The following is a 26750-nucleotide window of genomic DNA, read 5'->3' as shown; positions in this document are numbered from 1 at the left end:
AATGGCACAGATCATGGAGGAGAGCTGATACCAAAGCAGCAGCTGCATGAGTTTGTTTGTAATCAGGAATCTTGCCAAAGAGAACAGTTTCCCTCCTGGTCAATAGGGCTAACTTTCCTCTGGGAACAAGAAGTATTCTTGACTTACCTTAATCATGGTAAGGCATAAAAGTTGTATGAAATTCCTGATTATAATCCTTTCATTCAAGATCTATTTATTATCAGTTATGTGTTAAGCATTGTTCTGATTCATTTATATGGACACCTTTAATATTCCTAACAGCCTTATGGGGCTACGTTCTGTTGTCTTTCACCGTTCTCATTTTATAGATGAGGAACCCAACGTACGGAGAGGTCAAGTAACCCAGTTATGTAGCTGTTAATGAATTCACTTATGCTCTGCTTATTAAATAAAGAACCCTAAGAATCAAGACTAAATAATTTGTCATCATTTCCGTAGCTAGTTATTTTAGAAGAGATAGGTGGATTCTGTCCTGAAGCTTTGTGAAGCACTGAATGCTCGAGAACTTGCCTAGGCCAGCACACTCCCTGGTTGACCACCAAGCTCAAGTGCTGACTAGGTGGAAGGGCCCAGACCCTCCACAGTGACCAGCCCAGAGCACCTTACGTCTTCCCCACCCACGGCTGAAGTCAAATGTGTGTTAAAATTGTTGGGATAGCAACCTAGGGTTTCTGGGAATTAGCTTAATTTATAATTTGTTAAATCTAGCCATCATTGAAATGATTGGTTTTTACTTTACAACTTTTAGCCCTGTTATATGTGCTTTATGGAAAACTGTACAGTGCGAGGCATATCACAGGAACTTATTTATTTGGCATTAATTAGTGATGTATAGCATATTGTAGTGTTTACTGACATTCAAGATTAATAAATTGCCTTCAGATATGAATGTTACAAATTTGGTTTGTTTGTTTTTTCCCTAGTTCAACTTTGTGGGGAAACTTTTGGGTCCCCGTGGCAATTCTCTGAAGCGTTTACAGGAAGAAACGTTGACAAAAATGTCCATCCTTGGGAAAGGTTCCATGCGAGACAAGGCAAAGGTAATATTCATCATAGACAAATGGCTACTTTGCAGACAAGTTATATAATGCATTATTAGGTTATGCATTGTATTAACACAAATTATATTAGAGCTAGCTAAGATTGCAAATGAAAATATGTGAAAATGTTGTATACAGTGATGGAGTTTCTGATACTGTGTAGAAAACTGAGTCACTCGGGCCAGTTTCAGAATATATGATGTGCTACATGTACGTTTGTTTGTAAAATGCAGTAGCAGTGCCTGAGGTTTTGACCATATAAGCAATACCTCGTAGAAAGTACAGCGATATGGAAATTACCACAAAGAGAAATCAAAGTTAACTGCAGTCTTAGTGCCACTGTTTGCATCTTAGATGAGTTCCTGCTGGCTTTTTTTCTATGCCTGTATTTCACATAGTTGCGTTTATAAAGAATGTGCTTGGATTTGCTCTTTTTGCCCTCCATTTGATACCCTATACATTTTATCAAGTTAAAATTGATTTTAAATATTTTAATAGTGACTTTGTATTCTCACACACAGTAGCTCTAGTTGGTTCTATTCCTGCTAACTGCCTCTTTTTTTTTTGTAGTAACCTAAAATCACTGAGTTATTTTTATTGATCACTTTCTTAAATATACCACTACTGAAAGAAATTTTCACATTTCATAATGTGCTATCACTTATATTGTTCTCTGTTATAATTTTGTTGCTCTGTCGCTGTGAAAGATTGAGGTTACTGAAAACCAAACCCACATACAGTGGTCACTTTCCACGAAATGTTGAACAATGATTGTGTCAAGAAAGTTATATAGACAAAATCCAGCCTCCTGGCATGCACAAAAAAATCCATTTAGACAAAGGCTTTTATAATAAAAAAAATGGCTGCCATTTGTTTGTCGGACAGCTACTGTGAGTGTGTTACTCTTTATTATCCCTAGAAAAATGATGGAAGATGTATAACATTTTCCTTATTTTACATGTAAAAAAAACTTAGATTTAGAGAACCTGAGTATATTATCTGGGTTAATCAGCGAAGTTAAATTATTTGATTAAAGTAGGGCTATGTATCATACTCACATGGAGTGTGGTTTTAAAATATAGATTCCCATACAGACTTTTCAGGGTAGAACCTCAAAAGGAATTTTCCATGGGTGTTTGAGATGATTCTAATGCATGGCCAGGTTAGGCTCACTACCCACTAAGCATCTCTGTCTCAGATGATGTTACTTTGATTCCCTGACTCATCTGTTCTGGAAGCTGGAGGGAAAGGAACCATATTGGTCAGTTGGTCAGAAGTTTTGTATAACTTGTAGGAAACTAGTCCATCCTTGCTGATACCTTAATTAGGTCTTTAGTAAGGCCTTCTGGTCATCAGGTACATGATATGACCAATGAAATTTGTGAACATACTGCTTATTTTGTTTGCTGTTAAGGGAGTTTTTTTGGTCAGAAGCAATGTTTTGTGGCAGACAGTGGCAGTGGTCAGGGATCCATGGATAATTTTACTGTACAAAAGAAGCCGGGAAGGCAAGTCTCTAGCTAGATTGTATGTCCAAGTAATAGCAAGTGCCTGGCTAGCCATTTAATAAAAAAGGATTCTAAATATCATCCCCTTGCAATCAGGGCTTGGTGGTGGTTCTATATTATGTTGTCATTTTAAGGGCTGTCTATGCTGTTGGTGTTTTGGGCATTCAGGAGTGCAGTAACCAAGAGTCCTTTCTGAATGGGAGTCTGTGTTGTGAAGTGATATATAACCTCTCTCTGTGTCACCAAAGATACTTTGTTCGAGTTCTTTGAGTAGCACTGAGGTGGCTGGGGAATGAGGTGCTTTGCCATCTACTAAAATGAGTCCCTTTGTCTCCCTGGTTACTGAGGGCCTGCTCTTCATTGCGTGGGGCACCCTGTTCTCTTACATACTCAGTGGGTCTAGGCTGCTTTTCTAGACCACTTACCAGCACTTTACTAATCCTCTCATTTCTGTGTCCTTGACTACATTTGTCTGAGAATCTTTATAAAGAATCTGTAATGTAAGTGGCGGATCATTTCCATTCCATCAGGACACCCAGGAACTGGGGAAGTAGCATACATTTGAGGCTTACAGTCCAGCGGAGCTGCTCTCAAGGGACAGGATGAGAAGTCCTTTATATCTCGACCACATAGACCCCCCACCATCACCAGTGGCCCTCAGTGGAGCAGCGAGTACTCAGAGTCAAGCTTGTTAATCCTCAGGCTTTTTGGATATTTCTTTTCAGTGCATAGTCACTCTAGGAAGAGACCCCTGTTGGGAAGAAAAGGAGAAGTGTCACATGTACACAGGAGGTGTTCACAGTTATTATTAGCTTTCTTATTCTCTGCATCCCCGGGGCAAGCAAGGATCTGATCCTAGACCAGGAGGTCATACCAAGAAACAGTAATTAAGTGGGGCACCTGGGTGGCTCACTTGGTTAAGTGTCTGCCTTCTGCTCAGGTCATAGTCCTAGGGTCCTGAACTTGAGCCCAGTGTCTGGCCCCCTGTTCTATGGGGAGCCTGCTTCTCTGTCTCCCTCTGCCCCTCTCCCCAATTTGTGCACATGCTCTCTCCTCTTGCTCTCTCTTTCAAATAAATAAATAAAATCTTAAAAAAAAAAAAATAGCCTGAGAATTATCTACTTTCAAGGAACTACCTTGGCTATTCAGAACAAGGTAGTAAAAATTTCACCAGATAGGCTTCTGCCCCTGCGGAAGGCTCAGTTGGGCTCTTCATTTGAACACTAAGCGTTGTTCGAATCCTCCCCAATGTTGCCAGTCCAGTTTTCAGATCTCCAGATGTTTTCCTAAACCTCACAGAAGAGGGGGCCAGGCAGTCTGTCTTGTCCTTCAGAAGCACACAGGTTTCAACTCTGCTTCTGCTTATTGGCTCCCATCAGCCCGTGGCCATAAGCAGTAAACTTTCTAGACTTCTTCTGCTCTTTCAGACTTGAGTCTGTTGTTTTCTTTTTAGAACTCTTCAGTACAGTTTTACCCACTACCCCTGCCTTGTTTTTCATTTGCGCATCATACTGTGGCCGGCCTCTGCCCCACAGGGCCAACTGTCACACCTTCCAGAGCATTTCAGTGACGTCACCATAGGTCATAACTCAAGTCACAGGCTTGCTGCAGAAGCAGAGACCACGGGGATCCCGTGTCCTGTACTGCAGCCAGGTCCTCACTGCCAGAACTCCTGAATGCTGATTTCTGTTGTTCCTTTTAGTCTGCAGAAATTCTCAGTTAATAATGTTTATTGCTAAAGAGATTTCCATTACTATTAAAAATCTCAACTTTTAGCTTTTCAGTGTTCACTATCTAAATTCTAATGAGACCATATTTCATTTTATTCTTGTATTTTCTACATTGATGAAATTTTGGGAGTCATTACTGACTCCTGTCTGTTGGTTATGTAGCATCATAGTCACTAGAATGCTATGGTCTGCCGAGCCTTCAGTTTGAGCCGAGCGTGCGAGCTGTTCTGCCCTTATTGTCTGAGTTCTAGACTAATAGAATAATTCATACTGCCGTCACCATTTATTGAGTGCTTTTTATGTACTAAGCATAGTTCTAAAGACTTTAATGTCTTTAAACATGAAACTCCCTTTTTACTACCATGCCTGTATATTACTAATAACTCCTAATTACTAACAGAATAATTACTATTAATATAATTAATTAATATAATATTATCATATAATAATTACTAATAATAACAGAATAATTACTATTCTGATAATTTTATTTCTACAAAAACCCTCTGAGCAGTAGATACTATACTTTTACTCTTCACTGAAAATCACCTCTTTAAGATGATAAAGTAACCTGTCCAAAATTATACAGTACATGTTGAATCTGCGATTTGAAAGCGGAACTCCAAACAAAATCTGCGTTCTTCCCCAAACTCCACAGTACCTGTCCTCGCTAACCCAGGAAAGGAGCTGGTAGCGCCCCTCGCCGTGTGGAGATGAGGACAACCGGCTGGGCTACGAAGGCCTGCCTTCCTGTTTCCGTCTGCGGCAGCGGTGGCAGAGCGCTGCCCTGTGAATCAGTCCCAAACTCTCGTGAATGTCCCCAGTGCGATGCCGTATTCCCATAGGTAAACAGTGTTTACGTCAGTAGCTTCTGCTTTTCAGAAGTGAACTGTTGAACATAAAATTCGGTTCTGGGAACTTTAAAACTTCAGCTCTGAAAGGCAGAGTATCAGATCAGGGGATGGAAAGTGCTCTGATTAGAATAAATAGTCTATAGTTGGCCTAAAAGAATCATTTTCTTATGCGTGACCAAGTGTGAAGGAAATGCAGAAGATATTATGGTAGCTTATATTCGCTCTCCTTGCTTCAAACATTTTTCCTTTTCCTTCAGTTTCTGACCTACTTTCTGTAAATGCGAAGGAAACTGGCATATACTCCGTCCTGGCGTGTGTAAAGCAGTGTGCTGGGTGTGCGTACGTGATCTCCTTCACCAGGCATTTATGGAAAGTTGGTCCTTTCACTCTTCTCAGTGGCCCTGTATTAATACACTTATGTTAACACCAACCTGATTTTTCAAATTAAGGGTTGGGTTACATTTCGTCAGTCTAAACAAATGCACCTGGTGTCTGGCACAGCTACGCTTTGGGCATATCTGACTCAAAACCCCATGTCCTAGTCATGCTCTAGATGGAGATCTCTCTTTCTTTAAAAGCAATCAGATTAGTAAAGTAACACCAGTTGAAGGCTTAAATGGTGAAACCAAGGGTGCTTGTGCCTCTTTGACCTCTTGGCCTGTGGTGGAATTAAAAGGTGTTGTTTCCAAGAGTTCTGGGGTTCTCCTTCTCATGGGTTTGGTATTTTAGAGAGGCTAGGAAGGTTTCCCTGTTTTGGAAGTCACTCTAGGTGTAGGTACCTACTCATCTTAATCTGTCTGTGTGATTTGAATGTTGGAAACAAAGACTTTTAAAAGACCCAGATTTTGTCATAATAATAATGAATCGCCACTATAATGAATACTAGTTAGGAGAAAATAATGCACCAAAATCATTTGCCTCTTGCTGACTGGTCTAGGTTTTGTTCCTCCTCTTTTTTCCCCCTGAATTTCATTATGTAAACAAACAAAAAAACACTTTTTTAAAAAAATGTGTATCATAATTTTGTAAAATCCTGTAATAAAATCTTTCATTTATTTTTTTTTCACTGTTTTATCCTCAGATACAGGGCCTGGCATATAGAAATTTTTTTGAATGAATGTATGAATGAGCAAATGAACATAGAAACGATGAATAATGTTTACCTATTCATTCAGAAGCAGTTGTAGAGTGTCAGCTGTATACCAAACACTTTTCTAGACAAGGAAAATGAGCGCCAAAGAAGACAATCATGGTTTTTGTTCTGTTGCAATCACCTCCAGTGAGGAAAATTAGATAATAATCAAGTAAACAATAGGTATTTTCAGTAATTTGACGGTGGAAATGGTTTGTGGCAGCATCACGGATACTCACCGAACCAGTGCAGAGGGAGCTTAGGAGATGAGCTGGCTGGACCGGGGGTCTGAGCAGCCGCTGGAGGGGTGTCAGGCTGGGGGAGACGGGAGGAGACAAAAGCAGCCGGAGCATATGGCCAAGGGTCTCCCTCTAGGCCAGAGGCAGGAGCTGAGACTTATTCCAGTAGAATCTCGAAGCCTTGGGTGTTTTCATGGAAGGTGGGCATGGCAGGATGAGATTTGTGTTTGAATCCTTCCTCCTGCGGGTGCTGCTTGCCCTTGAGCGAACCTTCTGTGACGGCTGTGTGCTGGATCAGTTCTGTGTAGCGTTCCTGTGTCTCCTCTTACGCAAATACCCTTTCAAGCATGGTTTTTCTTTCTTCAGGAAGAAGAGTTGAGGAAAAGTGGAGAGGCCAAGTACTTTCACCTCAATGATGACCTCCATGTTCTCATCGAAGTCTTCGCTCCACCAGCGGAAGCATATGCCCGGATGGGACATGCACTGGAAGAAATCAAAAAGTTCCTCATTCCTGTTAGTACAGTTTTCCTTGATAGTCAATTTATACTTTAAAAGCTCTTCCTTTATTTTAATCCTTGGTAATTCTTACCAGTAAGTATTATTTGCACAGCACTTTATTTGTTAAAAGTGTCCCTGGGAATTGGCGTTTTTCTTTCTTTATAAATGAGGCAAGGTATTTTTAAAGAGATTAGATAATACTGGTAAGGCTACGCTGCCAAGAAAGTTGAAGAGTGTAAGCACTAGTTCAAGTTTTGGAACTCACACGTCCTAAGCCTTTTTGTGACACTAAAATCACCTACAAATCCATTGTTCTCCAAAATAAACATACTAGTGCCTTCCATGCAGCAAGTGCTGTGTGTGATGTTGGACCAGCAGACATAAATAAAAGACCGAGGCATCCCCTCCAGGGCAATGCAGTATAGGGGAAGAGAGAAGCCTAAGCCAGTGATCTCAGTGTAGCATAACCACGGACATACGCATAAGGAGCACAGAGAAGAAAGGCACCGTGCTGACAGTTAGCTGGCTTCTGCCAAGTGTTTCATGCTTTGTTTTCTTGTTTATTTTTTCTTTTTGTTTTTAGGACTTTTATTTATTTTAGAGAGTGAGAGATCACAGAGGGGTAGGGAGAAGTAGGCTCCCTGCTGAGCAGAGAACTGATGCAGGGCTCGGTGCCAGGACCTTGAGATCATGACCTGAGCCAAAGGCAGAAGCCTAACTGACTGAGCCACCCGGGTGCCCCTTATTCTTTGTTAATATAACAATTGCTCTTCTGTTTTAACCCTTCCCAGACACTTTGGCATTGCTAAGAATGTGAAACTTAAAGAGAACGTACCCATACCTCTATTAGGAAAGTTAATTTAGGTTTTTTATATAATTTACATGTACTAGATTTAAAACAAAACAAAAGAAAAAAAAAACAGAGCATTGAACACTTTGGTTCTTTAGACAGTTTATATAGAGAAGCTGTCCCATCGCCAGACGGTTGCCTGAGGCAGGACTGAGTTCAGCAATCCCAGGCTGGTGTAGTGGGTTGGCTTACATACACAGGTGTGTACATACACAGCACATGCATCAGGACTATATTATCTGTGAGGAAAACTCTTGAATTTATAGGGAAAGGATATTTTAAGTCATGATTGCCTTGGAAAAGGCGAGACATGGATTCTATAAGTTATTTTACTTGGGAGCTGAAAATGGTTCAACTTCCTTAATTCCCTCAAGCCAATATGAAGATCCACTTATTCATTTAGATTTTTATTTTGTTTTATTTTTTTAGAGAGGGGGGAGAGAGAAGGTGAGGGAGAGAGAATTTTTTTTAAAGATTTTATTTATTTATTTGACAGAGAGAGACAATGGGAGGGGGAACACTAGCAGAGGGAGTGGGAGAGGGAGAAGCAGGCTCCCCACGGAGCAGGGAGTCTGACGTGGGGCTCGATCCCAGGACCCTGGGATCAGGACCTGAGCTGAAGGCACACGTTACTGACTGAGCCGCCCAGGTGCCTCGAGAGAGAGGATCTTAAGCAGGCTCCAGTCTCACAGGGCTTAGTCTCACAACCCCGAGATCATGACCTACGCCAGAATCAAGAGTCAGAAGCTTAACCAACCCTGCCAACCAGGTTCCCCTGTTCATTCAGTGTAGAAACAAAGTTTTTAGTACTTCCTATGTGATAGATACATGGGAAGTAATAAAAGAATTCTTTTTTTCTGCCCCTTTAGAGTCTATATAATGGGAGGACAGGTAAGAATCAGATGTTCGTATAAACTACTCTGTTCATATAAGCTACTCTGATAAGACTAAGAAGTTTAATGTCTTAGTGGTCATTCATTGTGGACTAGGGAGTGCTGACCTAGCCATGGAGGCTGCCACAGGACGTCCCACACCATCCCCTTTATCCTTCTCTACCAGGACATGGATCTGACTTCTCTCCCCTTGAATCTGGGCTGACCAGGAGAACTCTGCTTAACCCAGAGTCACAAAAATTTTTTGCTGGGTTTTCTTAATATTGTTAGTATTAATTCTTTCATTTAAGCCTATGATCAATTTTAGGTTAATTTTTATGTATGGTATGAAGTTAGGATCTGGGTCTGTCTTTTTCTGTGTTGATATCCGGCTGGTTATCCTAGCACCATATGTTGAAAAGGCAATCCTTTTCCTGTTGAACTGCAACACCGTTGTTGAAAATCCACTGAAAGATCTCCGGATTTGTTTCTGCATTCTCAGTTTGTTCCATTGATTTATATGCCTGTCCTTATGCCAGTGTCATGCTCTTAATTACTTTAGCCTTCTAGCAATTTGGTTTCAAATCCAGGTTATTGATGCTTTTTTAAAGAAAAAGTTTTATCTCAAAATTGTTTTGGCTATTCTGGTTCCTATGCATTTCTACATATATTTCGGATTGGCTTTTCAATTTCTGCAAAACAAACAAACAAACAGAAACCTCCAAAGGTTTTGATAGAGGATTGAATCTGTAGCTCAGTTTGGGGATAATTTCCATCTTAATACTTAGTTTTCTCGACCATGACTGTGAAGTGTCTACTTAACAGATATTTTTTGTTTCCTTCCACAGTGTTTTATAGTCTTCGAGGTGCCAGTCTTAGACTTCTTTCATTACTTTTATTTCTAAGTATTCTATACTTGTCGATGCTATTGTGAATGGGGCTTTCAAAATTTCATGTTCGGGGCGCCTGTTTGGCTCAGTGGGTTGTGTCTCTGCTTTCGGTCCTGGGATCAAGCTCTGTGTTGGGCTCTGCTCAGCAGGGAGCCCACTTCCTCTTCTCTCTCTGCCTGCCTCTCTGTCTACTTATGATCTCTCTCTCTAGGTCAAATAAAATCTTAAAAAAAAAAAAAATGTCATGTTCAGGGGCACCAGGGCGGTGCAGTGTTTGAGCATCTGACTCTTGGTTTCAGCTCAGTTCAGGGTATCAGGGTCCTGGGATCAAGCCCCACATCAGGTTCCAGGCTTGTGAGGGAGTCTGCTGGAGACTGTCTCTCCCTCTCCCTTTGCCCCTCCTGCACATGTTCCCTTTACCTTTCTCTCAAATAAGGAAATAAATCTTTAAAAAAATTTCATTTTCAGATGGTTACTAGGATATGGAAATGCAGTTGATTTTTATACACTGATTATATACATAATCAGTGTATAAAGTATACATAATCAGTGCTAGTAGTTTATTGAAGATCTTTACATCTATCATCATGAGGGATATTGGCTAGTAGTGCAATATTTCCATAACCTTTGTATTAACCCACACATTTACTATTTCTGGTGCCCTTCGTTACTTTCTATTGATAGAGTCGCCATATGGTACTACCCCTTTTCAGCCCAAAGGACTTCCTTTAGTCTTTCTTGTAACCTTGATCTGCTACCTCCCAAAATTATTTTGTTTTTTCTCAGAATGTCTTTATTTCACCTGTACTCTAAAAGATAGTTTATATAATTCCTGGCTGGCAGTTTTTTCTTTCAGGTGGTAGAGACCACCAGTCTGCACTTTCTGGACTTCGTTATTTTTGATGAGAAGAGTCCTTAATGATTTTGTTGTTTGGTACATGATCTGTTACTTTTCTCTTGCTGCTGCCAACATTTTTTTTTTCATTTTCATTAATTGGACTATAATTGTGTATGCTTATTCTTCTTACTCATTAAGCTTTGTGGATCCATAAGTGTACATTTTTCTTGAAATGTGGAACGTTTTCAGCCAGTGTTTCTTTAGGATTTTTTGCCTTTTTCTTTCTCTTCTGCTCCCATCAGTCCTGGAGTCCCCTGACTCGTGTGCTGGTGCACTTGACGGTGTTTGACACATCTCTGAGGCTCCTTTTTCTTCATCCTTCCTTCTCTGTGTTCCTGACTGGGTAATTTTAATTTGCTTATCTTCAAGTTTGTAGACTCATTCTTTTGCCATCTCAAATCTGTTGTTAAACTCCTTTGGTTAAATTTCATTGTAGTTGCTGTACTTTCTCTCTTTTTTTTTCTTTTAATCTTTCTCTCTCTCTCTCTCTCTCTCTCTCTTTTCCCCCAACATCTTAAACCCTCTCCAAGACAACTTCTTCCTACTGCTCGCCTGCTTGCTTGCTCGCCTGCTTGCTTGCTTGCTTGCTTGCTTGCTTTCTCTGTATATGGGTCACATTTTCTTATTTCTTTGCATGTCTCTTAACTTTTCTTTTTTTGAAAACTCCACACTTCAGATAACATATTATAGCACATTTGCGTTCTGATTCATTTTAGTCTCCAGGGTTGTTGTTGTGGGTTTTTTTCCCTTCGTTTCTAGTGATTTAGTTGGACTAAATGTGCAGTCTGTCTACTTCATGGTTTATGGCTTGGTTCATTTTTCTCCTCACTTGTATTCTAACCTGGGCCACTGGGTGCCCCCTTGGCATCAGCATCACTCAGAAGTCCCCGGCGGTTAATCAGAGGCCGTGCTCACACACATGTGTTGATAAGGATTCCAGCCTCTGCTGATGGAACTGTGGGGGAGCACCCATAGGCTGGTCAGTTGTCACAGCTGCCCTGGTCTTGACTTGTGACTGAGGTCTCGATCCCTGCATGTCCTTTACACATGCCTAGAGTCACTGTTGGGAAGGGACGGGGTGTGGGGGGGAGCTTTACGCTCTCTTCAGAGCTTATATTCAGCAGAGATGTGCAGAGAACACATCAGGACTCTCCATGACTGTTAAGTTTCTGGCTAATCCTCCAGTCTGTTGCTTGCCCCACCCCAAACCTGAATATTAGGCTTGCTAATTCACTGGAATTTTATGTATTTGCTACCAGAATTGTTACTGATATTGACAGTGCTGTTGGGCATGGTTTTTTTTTTTTGGTTTTTTTTTTTTCCACACTTTGTCCAAATTAAGTGAACTTCCTCCTGCAGCAAACTATTGGTTTTCATGCCCTTCCCTAGTGGTGGAACTGACACGTCATCTGGAGTGGGGAAGAGGGATGGCAGCCTCCCCAGACAAAATGCCAGACTCCCACGTTTTGTACCTGACACTAATAAAGTTACTGTGTTTTCACTTTCTTATGCAACTTCAGTCAGTTCCCAGAGTTTGGAAATGGTTGTTTTTTTTGTTTGTTTGTTTTGTTTTTTTTAAAGATACAATTGTTTTTTTAAAGATTTTATTTATTTATTTATTTGACACAGAGAGAGAGAGAGAGAGAGACAGCAAGAGAGGGAACATAAGCAGGGGAGTGGGAGAAGGAGAAGCAGGCTTCCCATCGAGCAGGGAGCCTGATGCAGGGCTTGATCCCAGGACCCTGGGACCATGACCTGAGCTGAAGGCAGATGCTTAACAACTGATCCACCCAGGTGGCCCTGAAATGGTTGATTTTAACTGTGTGGTCAGCTTTTTTTTTTTTAAAGATTATTTATTTATTTATTTGACAGACATAGAACACAAGTAAGCAGAGAGGCAGGCAGAGAAGGGAGGAAGCAGGCTTCCAGCTGAGCAGAGAGCCCGATGTGGGGCTCGATCCCAGGATCTGGGATCATGACCTGAGCCAAAGGCAGGGGCTTTAACCCACTGAGCCACCCAGGTGCCCCTGTGTGGTCAGCTTTTATTGTTGCTTTTTATGGAAAGGTTTTACTAAGCTTCATGTTTAGCTATGTTACAAGTCCTATATTCTCTCATAACATTTATTTTTTGAAATCTTAAGAGTATTTTGGACCCCTGACCATATGAGGATGTGTAAAATTCCCCTTCATTCTTTTTGGTGTCTGCATATTTCATCATATACATGTTCTAGAAGTATGTATTCAGTCTTCAAATAATGAGCATTTATGTTATTTCTATAGATTATAATACAGACATTGATCCCAGGATTAATCTTTGACATAATCATCGGTGTATTTGAGCAGATATATCTGAAGAGAACATTCGTGGCTGAGTATCCACTAAATTTTAATGAATTATTTTTAATGATTTCATTTAAAAAGTTTTTTCCCATTCTCTAGGCTAACACATATAAGCATGTTCTAAATTTACTGGACAGTAAAATCCCATGTGTACCTGTGTAATTGGAATTCTGATCACTTTTCCACTCTTCACAATTGATGACATGTTTGAATTAGTGTGATAAGATTTTCACTTTTCTGATAGGAAGTTAAAATGATAATTTACTAATGACTAGTTTAAAATGTAGAATTATCATTTAGTCTGTGTGCTAACATATGTCACTTGGTTTCCCGCCTGATTTCAAATCATCATATTACAGACCAAGAAAACTATAACTACAATGATTTTTATCAATAGTTCTATCTGACAGAAACAGTTCCCTAAAATTTTAAAAAGTTGTCTAACATCACAAATGTGGTGAGTCCAGTTCATTAAATTCAGGCTTAACCCAGATGTATTGACTCAGATTCCATAATCTGTTTCTGACTACACAGTTTGTCCTTTTGAGAATGTATTTTTACAAAGATGATGTCTAAAATGGGCTTTCATTCTAATTTTTGTGACACCATTGTAATCACTTAGAGCAGTTTCTTATTCCGTTTAAAATTTTTAATGGTATTTTTGGATGCTGTGTTCTTTTCCCATGAGTCTATTTTGGAACCACATACAATTTTGTGTCACACCTCCTTGCACTTTCCAACAGGGCAAATATTTAGCATTTATGTAGCACATTTTCACATTTTATTTAGCATGTGCTTTACAAATAATTTATGAATTTTCACACAATTTTAGTAAAATGGTAAGGAGCATATTAAAAGGCTTATTTTAGAGAGGGTGAAATAATGATAGATTGAAATGAGTCTTTTGAGATCATAGTGCCCTAAATAAGTTAGAGAAAGAACCTCCGTCTGCAAGAAAACCTAGACGCCTGGTCGTGTGCCCCTCCCACTAATCATGGCAGGTTGAATTTGCCTCTGCAAGTGTTTGCTTATTATGGTTTCAGCCTTCTCTGGACTTCTTTTCGACTGGTGTTCACCCTACTTTTCCTATTCCACAGTGCCTTCCACTACAGAATTCAAGTCATTTTTTATATTCTGCTTTTGGAAAAGTAAGGAAGAGATAGCAGATTTTTTTTTTTTTAAATAAGTGTATGAAGTGTATTTCGTATTTTAAACTCTAAATAATTCAGGAAACTGTTGCCCCTGAATCTTTTATTCACACTTGGAAAGCCTGTTTCTTTTATCATAAGAGCCTCCATTCCTCGCTCCAGGGGCAGTCCCTCCTCTTCCTCTTCATGGAGCCGCACAGTTGGAAAACGTGCCTGCCCGCTCTGTGTCTGTGACTTTCTCCCCCTCCCTCTCCCTTCCCCTGAGATGGATTCCAGCTCCGCCTTTCCCAAAACTACCCTTGCTGAAGTCAGTATTGGCTTTACTCTTGGATCCTGTGGGATCCCATGGGATGCAGCATTGACTTCCTGTGTTTTTCATGCTCGGCCAAACTCCATGTCCCCCTCAGGTGCTTGCCTCCCCTTATCCATCTCCCTTGGGTGGCTTTTCTTCTGTTACCGTGCATAGCTGTCCAGAGCCCTTCTCCTTCTCCAGTAACATGTCCCAAGCAATCCTGCTTATTGCTGACATTTGTATACAGATGATTTCTTGCTAGAGGTCCCTGCAACAAGCTCATTAATTCTCTAGAAGGACCCATAGGACTCAGAAAATTGGTTATACACTGTGATTATGGATTATTTCCACAAAAGGATACAGATCAAAATCAGGAAAGGAGCACAGGGAAAAGTCTGGCCTGGGCTTCCAAGGGTCCCTTTGCAGGGAATTCCGCAGGGACATGTTTGATTCTAACAGCAGTGATGCGCGACAACACACGCTAGGGGCTGCCAACTAGTGAGGCTCCCCTGCGCCATGGCGTGCATGGTTTTTATTTTATTTTTTTTAAAGATCTTATTTATTTATTTGACAGAGACAGAGATCACAAGTAGGCTGAGAGGCAGGCAGAGAGAGGGGGAAGCAGGCTCTGCACCAAGCAGAGAGCCCAATGTGGGGCTCAATATCCCAGGACTCTGAGATCATGACCTGAGCCAAAGGCAGAGGCTTAACCCACTGAGCTACCCAGGCACCCCGCTGCACGGTTTTTATTGGGGATCCATCACGTACGCATACGGCGCCCCTGGTCTGAACTCAGCTGCTCCCAGTCCAGCACCACCACGCCACTTCCTGAGCCAAAACAAAGGTTCCCCACTGATCCCATTGCTAGGGCAGACTTGTTTGGCCACACTGTACCACTTGGCCTCAAACCCAGGCATACAGAAACTCTCAGCAGGTGGTCCCCTCCGTGGGCGTCGTGGTTATCTTCTGATGGCCAGACACAGGCCCGCCTTGACGACAGCACCTGCTCGGTGCTGTGTAGCACCTGAGTAACCCCTCCTTGTCCACTTCTGTATCCATGTCTTTAACTTCTAAATTTCTAGTTTTTATGTCTGATTTTTACGGGACTTCTCAGAATTAATGTGTCATAAGCCTGTGCGGAGTCAACCTGTACCAAACTGATTACAACATGATACTGTTGTTGCTTATCCCTCTTATTTTCCAGATGTCCACTGACATTCTTGACTTTGCTGATATACCTCTGCCATCTGGGATATTACCATTTCTAAGAAAAATTAAACATTATAAATAACACCAAAACTACCTTTCCTCATCCTGCCTGCCTGCCACTTCTGTACTCCAGGTTGTCCTTACCACATACTGGAATTATGAGCTTCCATCGGGGATTTCTGCCTCTAGTGTGCTTTTTTCCATGTAATATCTTTATGGAGATCTAAATCACATCACATAAAATTCACTCCTATAACGTATACAATTCAGTGGCTTTTCTTGTATTCATAGAGTTCTGTGGCTGTCACCATAACCCAAGACCATTTTTATTACCCCCAAGTAACACTCGTAATGAACAGTGACTTCCCATTCTTCTTCCTCCCTAGTCAACCACTCACTCACTTTTTTGCATTTTACGCAGCCTTTATGGAGATATAATTCACATACCCTACAGTTCACCCATTAAACGCACAGAGTTCACTGGACTGTTGTGCGCTCGCAGTTACGGAGCCATCACTGCAATCTGTTTAGATTTTCATCATTCCTCAGAGCAACCCCATACCTTGGAGCAAGCAGTCCCCATTCCAGTCCCCTGCTGTCCCTCATCTCTCTGTCTCATGCCACCAGTAATCTGTCTCTGTGGACTTGCCTGTTTTTGACATTTTGTGTAAAACGGAACAGTATGTGTAGTCTTTTGTCCTGCGTTCTTTCATCTAGCGTACTCTTTTCAAGGTACATTGAAGCTGCTTTTCATTGCTGGGTGATAGTCCATTGTTTGGATATGCTATGTTTTATTTGTCCATTCTTTATTAGTCAAGGACTTCGGTTGGGATTATTTGTACTTTCTGGCTATTATCAAGAATGCTGCTGTGAACATTCGTGTACGGATTTTTGGAGGGATGTGTGTTCTCACTTTCTTGGGTATGACCCAGAAGTGGAATTATTAGGTTTCATGGTAGCTCTGTGTTTAACATTTTTGAGGGGCGCCTGAGTCACTCAGTGGGTTAAGCCTCTGCCTTCAGCTCAGGTCATTATCTCAGGGTCCTGGAATGGAGCCCCATATTGGGCTCCCTGATCAGCGGGGATCCTGCTTCCCCCTCTCTCTCTGCCTGCCTCTCTGCCTACTTGTGATCTCTCTCTCTCTGTCAAATAAATAAATAAAATCTTTAAGAAAAAAAAAAAAAGTATTTTTGAGGTAGTGCTAACTGGTTTTTCCAAGTGGCTGGACCAGTTTTCATTGCCACCAGCAAGGTGTAAGACTTCCATTATCTTCAGTGTTCTTATTACTATAGTACCATTTGTTAAAGAGAATGTTTGAACATCAATCTATAGTAACTTATTTCTGGGCTCCCAATTCTATTTCACTGATCTTTATGTCTACCCTTTAAGCCAGTACTGCACAGTCTTTGTTACTATGGCTTTGTGGTAAGTTTTGAAATGGGATTATATTAGTTCTCCAATTTTGTTCTTTTTTCTTAAATTATGCTGGATATACTAGGTCCCTTGGATTTTCATAGAAAATTTAACAAAGAAGCCAGTTGGGATTTTGATAGGGATTTCCTCATCTCTATAGATCAGTCTGGGAGGTGGGAGAGTAAGGTAGAGATATTGTCATCATAACAATATTAGGTCCTCCTATCCATGAACATTGGGTATGTTTCCATTTACTTAGATTTAAAAAAAAATTTCTTCCAATAGTATTTTGTTGTACAGTATACAAATCTTGCTCTTATTTTGTTAATTTATTCCATGCTGTTCTTTATGATGATACTTTAAGTGGAATTATTGTCTTAATTTTATTTTTGTATTGTTCATAAAGAAATAAAATTGATTTTGGTATATTGATCTCATTATATCCTGAAACCTTTTGTAATGTGATTATTTAATAATGTTTTTGTGGATTCTTCTGATTTCTATATACAGGATTATCCCATCTATGAATAAAGGTTCTCCCCTTCGATCTGAACGCTATTTATTTGTTTCTTACATTATTGTCCCGACTAGAACCTCAAGTGTGATGTTGGATAGAAGGGGTGAGAGTAGACATCCTTATCTTGCTCCTCATCTTAGGATGATTCTTCTACATTTTTACTATTAAATACGGTGTTAACTCTGTGATTTCTTAGTTGTTGAGTGTATCATTAAAGTATTAGATTCTTCTCACAAGTGATTTGGTTTCTTTGTATTAAAATGATCGTTTTTTGTTCTTTATTCTGTTTTTATGCTGTTATATTAATTGATTTTTTTGTATTAAGGCACCTAACAATTCTGGAATAAGTTTTACTTGATTCTTGTGTATATTTCCCCCTTTTATTTTGTTTATGCTGTTGGATTTGGCTTCCTAATTTTTTTGAGAGCCTTTGTTTCTTTATTCATAAGGATATTCATTTATAGGTTTCTTTTCTTGCAATGTCTTTGTCTATTGTGGTACCCCGACAGTACTGGCTTTATAGAAACAGTGAGGAAGTACTCCCTCTTCTTTCATTTTTCTGGAAATTTGTGAAGGATTAGCATTAATTCTTCATTAATTATTTGTAGAATTCATCATTAAAGTTTTGTGGGCCTAGGCTTCTCTTTGCAGGACACTTAATGAGTACTAATTTAGTCTCTTGGCTTATCTGTCAGATTTTCCATTTCTTCAGTCAGTTTTGGTAATTTGTGTCTTTATAGAAATTCATCTGTGTCTTTCTGTCATCTTAGTTACCTAATTTGATAGCATCCAATTGTTCATAATATTTCTAAAACACAAACCTAGATATGCAACTTTCTTCCTTAAAACTCTAAAGTGCTTTTTAGTACCCTTAATTTTAAACCTTTAAAGTTATATTTAAAATGACTGAAGACTTTGTTTAATTTGGTTTCTGCTTTCCTTTCCACTTTGAGCCCAACCCCCCTCCCCAAAAAAACACACCCCAAGTTGATCTTGTAATTCAGCCGTATGGCACTTCTTCATGTTCCCTGGACACCATTTCTTTAGGTCTTAAAATGTGCTTTTACAAAACTCCAGCTACAGTACTGTACTGCCCCTCTTCTGGTAGTTAGTTCACACTCATCCTTAGATGATACTTCTTTTGGGAACCTGCTCTTATTGCCTACAGCTGAGTTTCAAGACTTTCCTTTTTGACAGTTTAGACCTGAACTTTCGTTTTATTGTAAAACAGATCACACTTCTTGATGATTCTTGAGTGGGGTTGGAGATATTCAGGAAAGGAGTAATCAAGAATGACTCCCAGGGTTTTTCAGTTGAATATTTAAACAGCCGTAAGATAAAGAAGAGCAAGTCTCCAAGAATAAGATATATTCAGCTTTGAAAATGGTGCATTTTTCTAGTGTAATATCCAAATGGAAATGTACAAGAAGAACGTGTACACGTGGTTTTTAATTTCAGTAAAGCTATCCTGTTGTATGTATGTCCTCCTCCTTTGTTAGATTGTGAGCTCCGTGGCTGTGGGGAGCCAGGCTTCCTCCTCTAGCTCTTTCAGTGGTCCTTCACAGCTCGCAGTAACTGCGAGTTGAACTGAGTTGTAAATAACAGTGCCGTGTGTCTGTATATGGTATTTTAATTTGCTTATAAGTATCTTACTTGGAAAGTAGGCCCAGCAGAAGGAATAATGGCTGATTGTAGAAAATTTTAGTTTGGGAAAAATACGCTTCCCCCCCCCTTATTTATAACAATTTATTGATGCATTTTCATTTCAACAGTCTCAAATCTTATTTTATGAATTCAGCTATTTACTTGCCCTTTCTTCTATTAGAAATTGTTTTATTCTTGTCCTAAATACTTTTGTACTTTTCACATGAACTGAGTTATGTTGTCCTCTGTCTTCTGTGTAGGACTATAATGATGAAATCAGGCAAGCACAGCTCCAAGAATTAACATATTTGAACGGTGGTTCAGAAAATGCGGATGTACCAGTTGTTCGAGGGAAACCCACCTTGCGTACAAGAGGTGTACCCACCCCAGCAATAACCAGGTAGGTGTTAATTAATTCACTTACTTTTTTTGTCATTAGAATAGGGTACCATGGCAACCATTTTAATGTCTCCTTTATTAATAGTCAAACAGCTCTAGCAGTATATCCTTACAAAGCCTGCAAGAATATATTCAGACATTATGATGTTGTAATTAAGGGGATTCACTTTGCTTGGAGTGAGATATTCCTGGGTTTAAATAGAACCTGTACCACTTACTGGCTGATGATATAGGCAAGTTTATTTATCACTCTAATATTAATTTTTTTTTTAAGATTTTATTTATTTATTTGACAGAGACACAGTGAGAGAGGGAACACAAGCAGGGGGAGTGGGAGAGGAAGAAGCAGGCTTCCTGCTGAGCAGGGAGCCCAGTGTGGGGCTCCATCCCAGGACCCCGGGATCATTACCCGTTGCGTAAGCAGATGGCTAACTACTGAGCCACTCAGTGCCCCTAATATTAATTTTTAAATTTTTTAAAAATGAGGCTTGTTTTAAAATAGTAATATTGATATGCAAATTGAAGTCTTGGAAGCATGTGCCTTCCCCATTGAGTACAGGATTAGGCCAGTTCTTTGCCACATCTTTGGTGTTGAGCACCATGTCAGGCACCAAGTGAGTATCCAGAAGCCTGTTGTCATTTTATTCACTGTGAATGCTCTGTGGTATCTGAAAACTCCTCAGCTGGTCCAGGTACACAGAATTTTTTTTCTGTCTTTGGACTGATGACTACTTTTAATATGAAAAATGAAATCAGAGAGAGAGACAAACCGTGGAGAGACTGGACTCCAGGAAACAAACTGAGGGTTATGGAGGGGAGGGGCGTGCAGAGGGGGGCGTGACTGGGTGGTGGGTATTAAGGAAAGCATGTGTTGGGATGAGCGCTGGGTGTTATACACAACTAATGGATCGTTGAACACTACAACAGAAGCTTATGATGTGCTTTATGTTAGCTAACTGAACATAATGAAAAATAAAAAATAAAATGTTTTAATGAATTCATAAGACAGTTTAAGCAAAACCATATATTGAGATGTATCTCAGATTTATTTTAAAATATTTTTAATTTTTTAATCTTTGCATCCAAAAAGAACTCAGTAGAAAGAAGTAACAGATTTTTCACTGGTGACTACATTTTTTCAGATCGATTTTGAAAGAAATAATTTCAAATAGCATTCTTTTATATCTCCAACTTATTTAGGAGACTAAAAGTCAGTTTTCTTATTGAGTGTTGTTGATCAGTGTATGGTCAAAGAGAGCAATTACAAACAGGTGTTCTTGCAATGTAAAATAAACAGATCTGCTCATGGAACCAAGTGCGTTTACTCTATTAAAAAAGGCTAATAATGGGCGCCTGGGTGGCTCGGTGGGTTGGGCCGCTGCCTTCGGCTCGGGTCATGATCTCAGGGTCCTGGGATCAAGTCCCGCATCGGGCTCTCTGCTCAGCGGAAAGCCTGCTTCCCTCTCTCTCTCTGTCTGCCTCTCTGTCTACTTGTGATCTCGCGCTGTCAAATAAATAAATAAATAATTTTAAAAAATTATAAAAAAGGCTAATAATGGATCGCTGTTGATGGCTTAATGAAATAATTTATGTAGGTGTTCAGTAAATGGTAAATTCCTCTCATTTTAATTTCTTCTACCATTAAATTTACTTTAAATCAAGAAATTCCAGTTGACCCTTGACCATTGCGGGAGGATTGTGGTACTGACCTCTTGCATAGTCAAAAATCTATGTATAACTTTTCACTCCCCCAAAACTTAATACTAATAAGCTACTGTTGACTAGAAGCCTTACCCATAACACAGTCGATGACCACATTTTGTGCATGTGTTAAATACTGTATTATTGCAATGAGATAAGCTCGATAAAAGAAACTGTTAACAAGGAATTCATGAGGAGAAAATGCATTTACACTACTGTACTGTATTTATTGTAAAAAGATCCGTGCACAGACAGACCCATGCAGTTCAAACCCGTGTTGTTCCGGGGTCCACTGTACTTGCTGCGTTAGTTTCCTGTGGCTGCTGTGATGAATGACCACAGATTTGGTAGCTTTAAACGATAGAGATTTATCAGTTCCTGGGACTAGATGTCCAAAATCAGTGTTGGGCAGACCATAGTAAACGTGGTGGTGGTGGTGGTTCCCCTCTAGCAGGGAATCCTTTCCTTGCCGGTGGCAGCTTTGGGTGCCTGCCAACTTGCCTTCCCTTGTGGCCTTATCACTCTGGTCTCTGCATGTTGATTTCTGTCCTGTCTGTCATCTCTGTTTGCTTCCCTCTTCCATGTGATAGCATGTAGCCGCCGCCCCCCCCCCCATGTGATTCAGAGTACTCCTCCCTTCCCAAGATGCTCACCTGATAATCACGTCTGCAAACACCCTTTTTCTAAAGAAGGCAACATTCACAGAATGACCCTCCCGGGCGGAGGCGGAGGGAAGAGAGCTCACTCAGTGTCACAGTTCAGGGCACTTTTTAGGGGATGCTGTGTTCCTTAACCAGATCTATCATTTTGACTGAAGATAAGTTCGCATTTCACTGTCAGATTTTTTGTTTCGTTTTTTAAGATTTTTTTTTTTATTTTGTTGTCAGAGAGAGAGAGACAATGAGAGAGGGAGCACAAGCAGGGGGAGTGGCAGGCAGAGGGAGAAGCAGGCTCCCCTCCGAGCAGGGAGCCTGATACAGGACTTGATCCCCAGGACCCGAACCGAGGCAGATGCTTCACCAACTGAGCCATAGGCATCCCTCACTGTCAGGTTTTAGATTAAGTTTAAACAGATGAGGAAAGCAGAAACTTTTTGGTGTTTTGAGTATAGTATCTGCAGAAACCCCTCCATCTACCCAGATGAAAAATTAAATTATTCCTCTTGATGACGCATGTCCGTGGCTCGCCACTGACAGCCTTTCTGCTGTGTTGGCAGTGAGCACCGTCCCTGTGGCAGGTGTGGCTGGTTCGCAGTCGGCACTGCGCAGAGCGCCTCACACACCCGCTACCTTCTTTCTTCCATTTGACTGTGGGCTTCTGCGGTACCAGACCTTTCAAATACTCTGCTTTTCTCTTCCTCGAAGAGGTACTCAGAGCCCTCCTGTATTCTTTCTTAAGGCCTCACTCTGTTTAGTCTTTACTGATTACTTTGCCATATTTCCTGTGTTCCACCCCCCGCTGGAAACGGTTTATTTCATGAAGTTGGTGCTCACGTCCTTCCCATACGTTCGTGAACATTGTTCCTCTGCCCACAGTTCTTCCCAGCCCCTCACCTCATTACATCCTGCTTTTCTTTGTGTCTCACACCAAAGCTTATTTTAACACTTCTACTTCATCTACTACTGACTGAGTACTTTTCTAAGCATTTACAGATATTAACTAGGTTACGCCTCATAACAGCCCTGTGAGGGAGCACTGCTGTGTTCACTCACCATTTCTCAACGGAGGGAGGTGATGACTCGCCCAAGATTTGTTGACCCTGGTTCCACCGTCGACGCCTTTCTCCTCTCTTTGGTCCTCCCCTGCATTTCACCTAGAGCTGGGCTTCTCTCCATCCATTGTGCTGCTGCGTTTCCTCCGTAGAGCTTTGGTTCTGTCCCTTTCACTGCACTTTTATTGCAGCCCCTGATGGCACCTTTAAGACAATCTATGGTGGAAATACTTTTATGTTTTTTACTACTTTCTCATTAAATCACACATAGTAACTTGCCAAACTAGTATGCGCATCTCACAGAATAAAAAATAAATGGTTGTGGGAATTAGGACAGAAGGTTACCAAACCCCAGGAGTGAGGTTAGCACACAGGAGTACAGTCGCAGAGTTGGTCTTCGAATTTTGCTTTGAGCTTCCTTGTAGCCAGAGCTGAGGAAGACCTTGTCATGGAATCACACGGTTTCGGGGTCTAAAAGAGTAACAAAACAGAAGACAAACATACTCCTCGAAGCACAGGGCTTTCAGGTCCTGAGACCTGTGAGAATTGTCTCCAGTGCACAGTCTTAGGAGGCCTTTGCTGTATCCAGTCCCTCAGTACGCCATTTTGATTTTACCTCTCAAATAAACCTGAAGTCTGGTTTTCATTAATCTCCTCTTCCTCCCCACCTCAGTCTAGCCACAGTGCTCTTCCACTTTTCATTTGCAGTCTTTAATGACCTGTTAAAGTAGATTTTGTCTTCTCCCTGCTTCAGTTTTTTGGGTGGCTCCCTTTGCCTCTAGGAGAACGTCCAAACTTCCTGCTGTGCTCGAGGACACACTCATAACCTAGTGATCTCCTTGCCCTTTCTGACCTTGTGGTTTTCTGCACTGTGGTCTGGCTGGTCTCCTAACTCTCTGACCAGCTGGCCAAGCTTATTTCCTTCCCAGGCCCTTTGCATTCACTGCCCCCACTGACCCCACCTCGGGATGCTTTGTTCAGGCCTCACATGGTAGGCAGACACAGGTCCATGCCTAGGAAGCCTTACTGAGCACCTTCTTGAGAGTCATTGTCCCCCACTCCCAAATGCCCTTCGTAGCATTTATCACACTGAATTCTACCTTTTTTGTTCACATTTTCATTGGCTTCTCCTCATGATAATGTAAACCCATAAAGACTCTTGTGTCCCTAGGACCTGGCATAAAGGAATCACCTAGTAAATAATTGTTAAGTGACTGCGGTACAATAGCAAATCCTTTAGGCTCTTGCTGATCAAGTGTCAGTCATTTGCAGTATTTTGTGTTGATGTAATTCGCTGTCCCATGACTGAGTGCACTAGGGGATTAGCTTTGTGGGAATGGTCATGTGGCTATCACCATTTTGGAATTTCAGAGTGGAATAAATTATTACTGGAGGCTTCATGAATGTTCCCCATTCTTATCACTTCAGGATACTTTTCTGCTGAAAGATGTAAATGACCTAAAATTAAATCCTGCAGTGAGAAGTTTTAATAAACTCTAAATAAGCCTTTCATTTCAGTTTCAAATGTGAGAACTAAACTTACACCTGTTATAAGTCAGGAGGTGAGGAAGTTTCCTCACTTCCGGTCTGTCCTGTGCATGCCTCCAGGGACACTGCTGGCCCTTCGGGGTCTGCGGAAGAGCAGAGGGAAGCTGGAAAGGGGGCCACTGCAGGCAGCATACTTTGGGCAGGTCCCCTCCTCCACCCTGACCTGCTGCCCAGCGGTCTCGGCCAGGCAGTCCTGGACCCGTGGGGATGCTCTTCTACGCCTTCTTCGAAACAGCTGGCTTGTTCTGTGAGGCTTTCCTGCTGACCTTTACTCTGGCCGGCTGGCCCTTCCTCCCGCGGAGCAGGCAGTCTTAGCTCCCTGCATGTGAGACCAGAAACAGTAGGAAGAAGAATGGGCCAAGCAGATGAAGGCTGTCTTTCTGAGCAGTGAATCATGTTCATCGGCACGGGGAGCTGAATGTGGTGGTTTGGACCCAGGACATGTAGCTGACTCAATCACTCAAGGCTTTTTATAAGCTTTCATTAAATTGGGGACATTTTCAACTCTGGTTTCTATATTTTTTTTACCTGCTCCTTCCTCTTTTCTTACTGAAGTTCCACAGTAAACCTTTGGGTGGTATTTCCCAAACTCTCTGCCAAGGTGCTGGGGTGCTACGGCGTTCCCCGGGACCCCGCAGTCCTCAGCGTCGCGGGGCACCGCTCAAGCTCTCAACGTAAGGGAGTTATTTATAGTTTCAACATTAGGTTGTGCCCACTGATGCCTTATCTCTGTAGAACCAGTGTTTTGGCAGTTGCTGTGTTGAGCAAACAAGTAGGCACGTTCTGTAGAGCGCTACATAACCTCTTATGTACGGGGCCGGATGGGACACTGGCGGTCACATGTCCTCTTTCACATTGAATTCCATGTGATTTTACTGTTTTTTAAATCTATCGTGAATGATATCATAGATGCTAATGATTGTTTCAGTGATTGAAAGTGATATATTTTCTCCCATAGTGTAGGAAGTTATGAGAAATGTTATCAGGAACACTGAATAGTTAAAATAAGAGTCATAAATATTTCACTAGTATATGATAAGATTTGTGTTAATCTACCAATCTATATTAAAAGGTCCTTTTTTTAAATAAGGAAAGGGTAGATATAGGAGAATGACAATATACTTCTTTTTCTACTAGTCCTCATTATTGATAGACGTTGTCTATTAAAAAATAACAACATTTCCTTGGGATATAACTTAAATTATTTGATTTTCTGTTGGACTGACCTTCTCAGGACATTCTACCACCAAACTGTCAGAACTCACCCTCCTGTCTTTCCTTCTGATTTCATAAGAACTTAGGGATTGGTACATGACATGTATGCCGCACTTCCCAGGCAGAGAGTAGTAGAGGATTTTCCTGGGAAATGAATTTCTCTTCTTTTCCTGCCATAAGGTTCATGGATTTCTCCTACTGAGCTGCTTCCTCCTTCCTCAGTATCTACTTGCTTTCGGTTCCAAAGGTCCCTGGGGGCATATTACTGAGTGGCCATACTGGAGTGGATTAAGGGGAAAATGAAAAATGTGTGGTTTCTTTAAAATCATTTTAATAGGCTTTGGGAAGACAAAATCCATGGCAAATAGTGTTATAAGGACTGTGAGAACTTGGTGCAAGAACTTGTGATTCCGAAGCCAGCCAGGGGCAGGCAGGTAAGAACGGCAGCGCAGCGCGGTGCTCCTGGTCACGGGGAGGTCGGCCGCACACGTGTCAGGTGCAGCACAGGGTCAGGCAGATGTTCTCAGCCCCCTGTAGGCATCAGTGCCAACTGGAGGAAGGTTTTTGACACCCAATTTGCCGCCTGATTTTTCCCTACAATAATGGTAACCGAGATCTACTGCTAAGCTGAGCCATTTAGAGGCAGATGGGACCGCGGAGTGTTCGTGTGCAGTGGGACTCTACTCCCACCACACCCCGGTTGTTCAGAAGCTTGAACACATTTCTTCCTCTTTGAAAATCAGTCAGTCTATTCCTGCTGTTAGGTCATTTAATGTCACAGCGTTTCTTCGAGCTCTTTCTGTGACAGTATTGAAGTTACAGAGATGGCTAAGTCGTCATTTTGACTTCAGGGAGTTTCAGAAGTAGAAGTCAGAGAAACAAGTAATTATGGCAGAATAGTGTAAAAAGGGGATGGGAGATATAAAAACAAGTGGAATGGAAAGAGAAATGAGGGGGCAAATAATTATTTAAAATATTGTATTCATTTGAAAGAGAGCACAGGAGTGGGGAGGGAGAGGGAGTGTGGGGCTCAACCCCAAGATCCCCCGATCATGACTTGAGGCAAAGGCAGTTGCTTAAT

At 41.2% G+C, this 26750-nt stretch overlaps 1 protein-coding gene across 3 annotated transcripts in view; it reads left to right on the top strand.

Annotated features, from left to right (window-relative positions):
* The window catches only part of KHDRBS3 (KH RNA binding domain containing, signal transduction associated 3), a 185986-nt gene that overhangs the window by 83151 nt on the left and 76085 nt on the right, over window positions 1–26750 (top strand). For all 3 annotated transcript variants that reach the window (XM_044244904.1, XM_044244903.1, XM_044244905.1), the window contains exons 3-5: window positions 945–1061; window positions 6891–7037; window positions 19356–19495. In XM_044244904.1, the coding sequence (XP_044100839.1) occupies window positions 945–1061; window positions 6891–7037; window positions 19356–19495 (404 nt within the window). The remainder of the gene's footprint in view (window positions 1–944; window positions 1062–6890; window positions 7038–19355; window positions 19496–26750) is intronic.

Source organism: Neovison vison, chromosome 4 (assembly GCF_020171115.1).
Source record: "Neovison vison isolate M4711 chromosome 4, ASM_NN_V1, whole genome shotgun sequence".
Lineage (NCBI taxonomy): Eukaryota > Metazoa > Chordata > Mammalia > Carnivora > Mustelidae > Neogale > Neogale vison.
The sequence above is the reverse complement of the archived record's forward strand: the minus strand, read 5'-3'. Positions and strand labels throughout refer to the sequence as shown.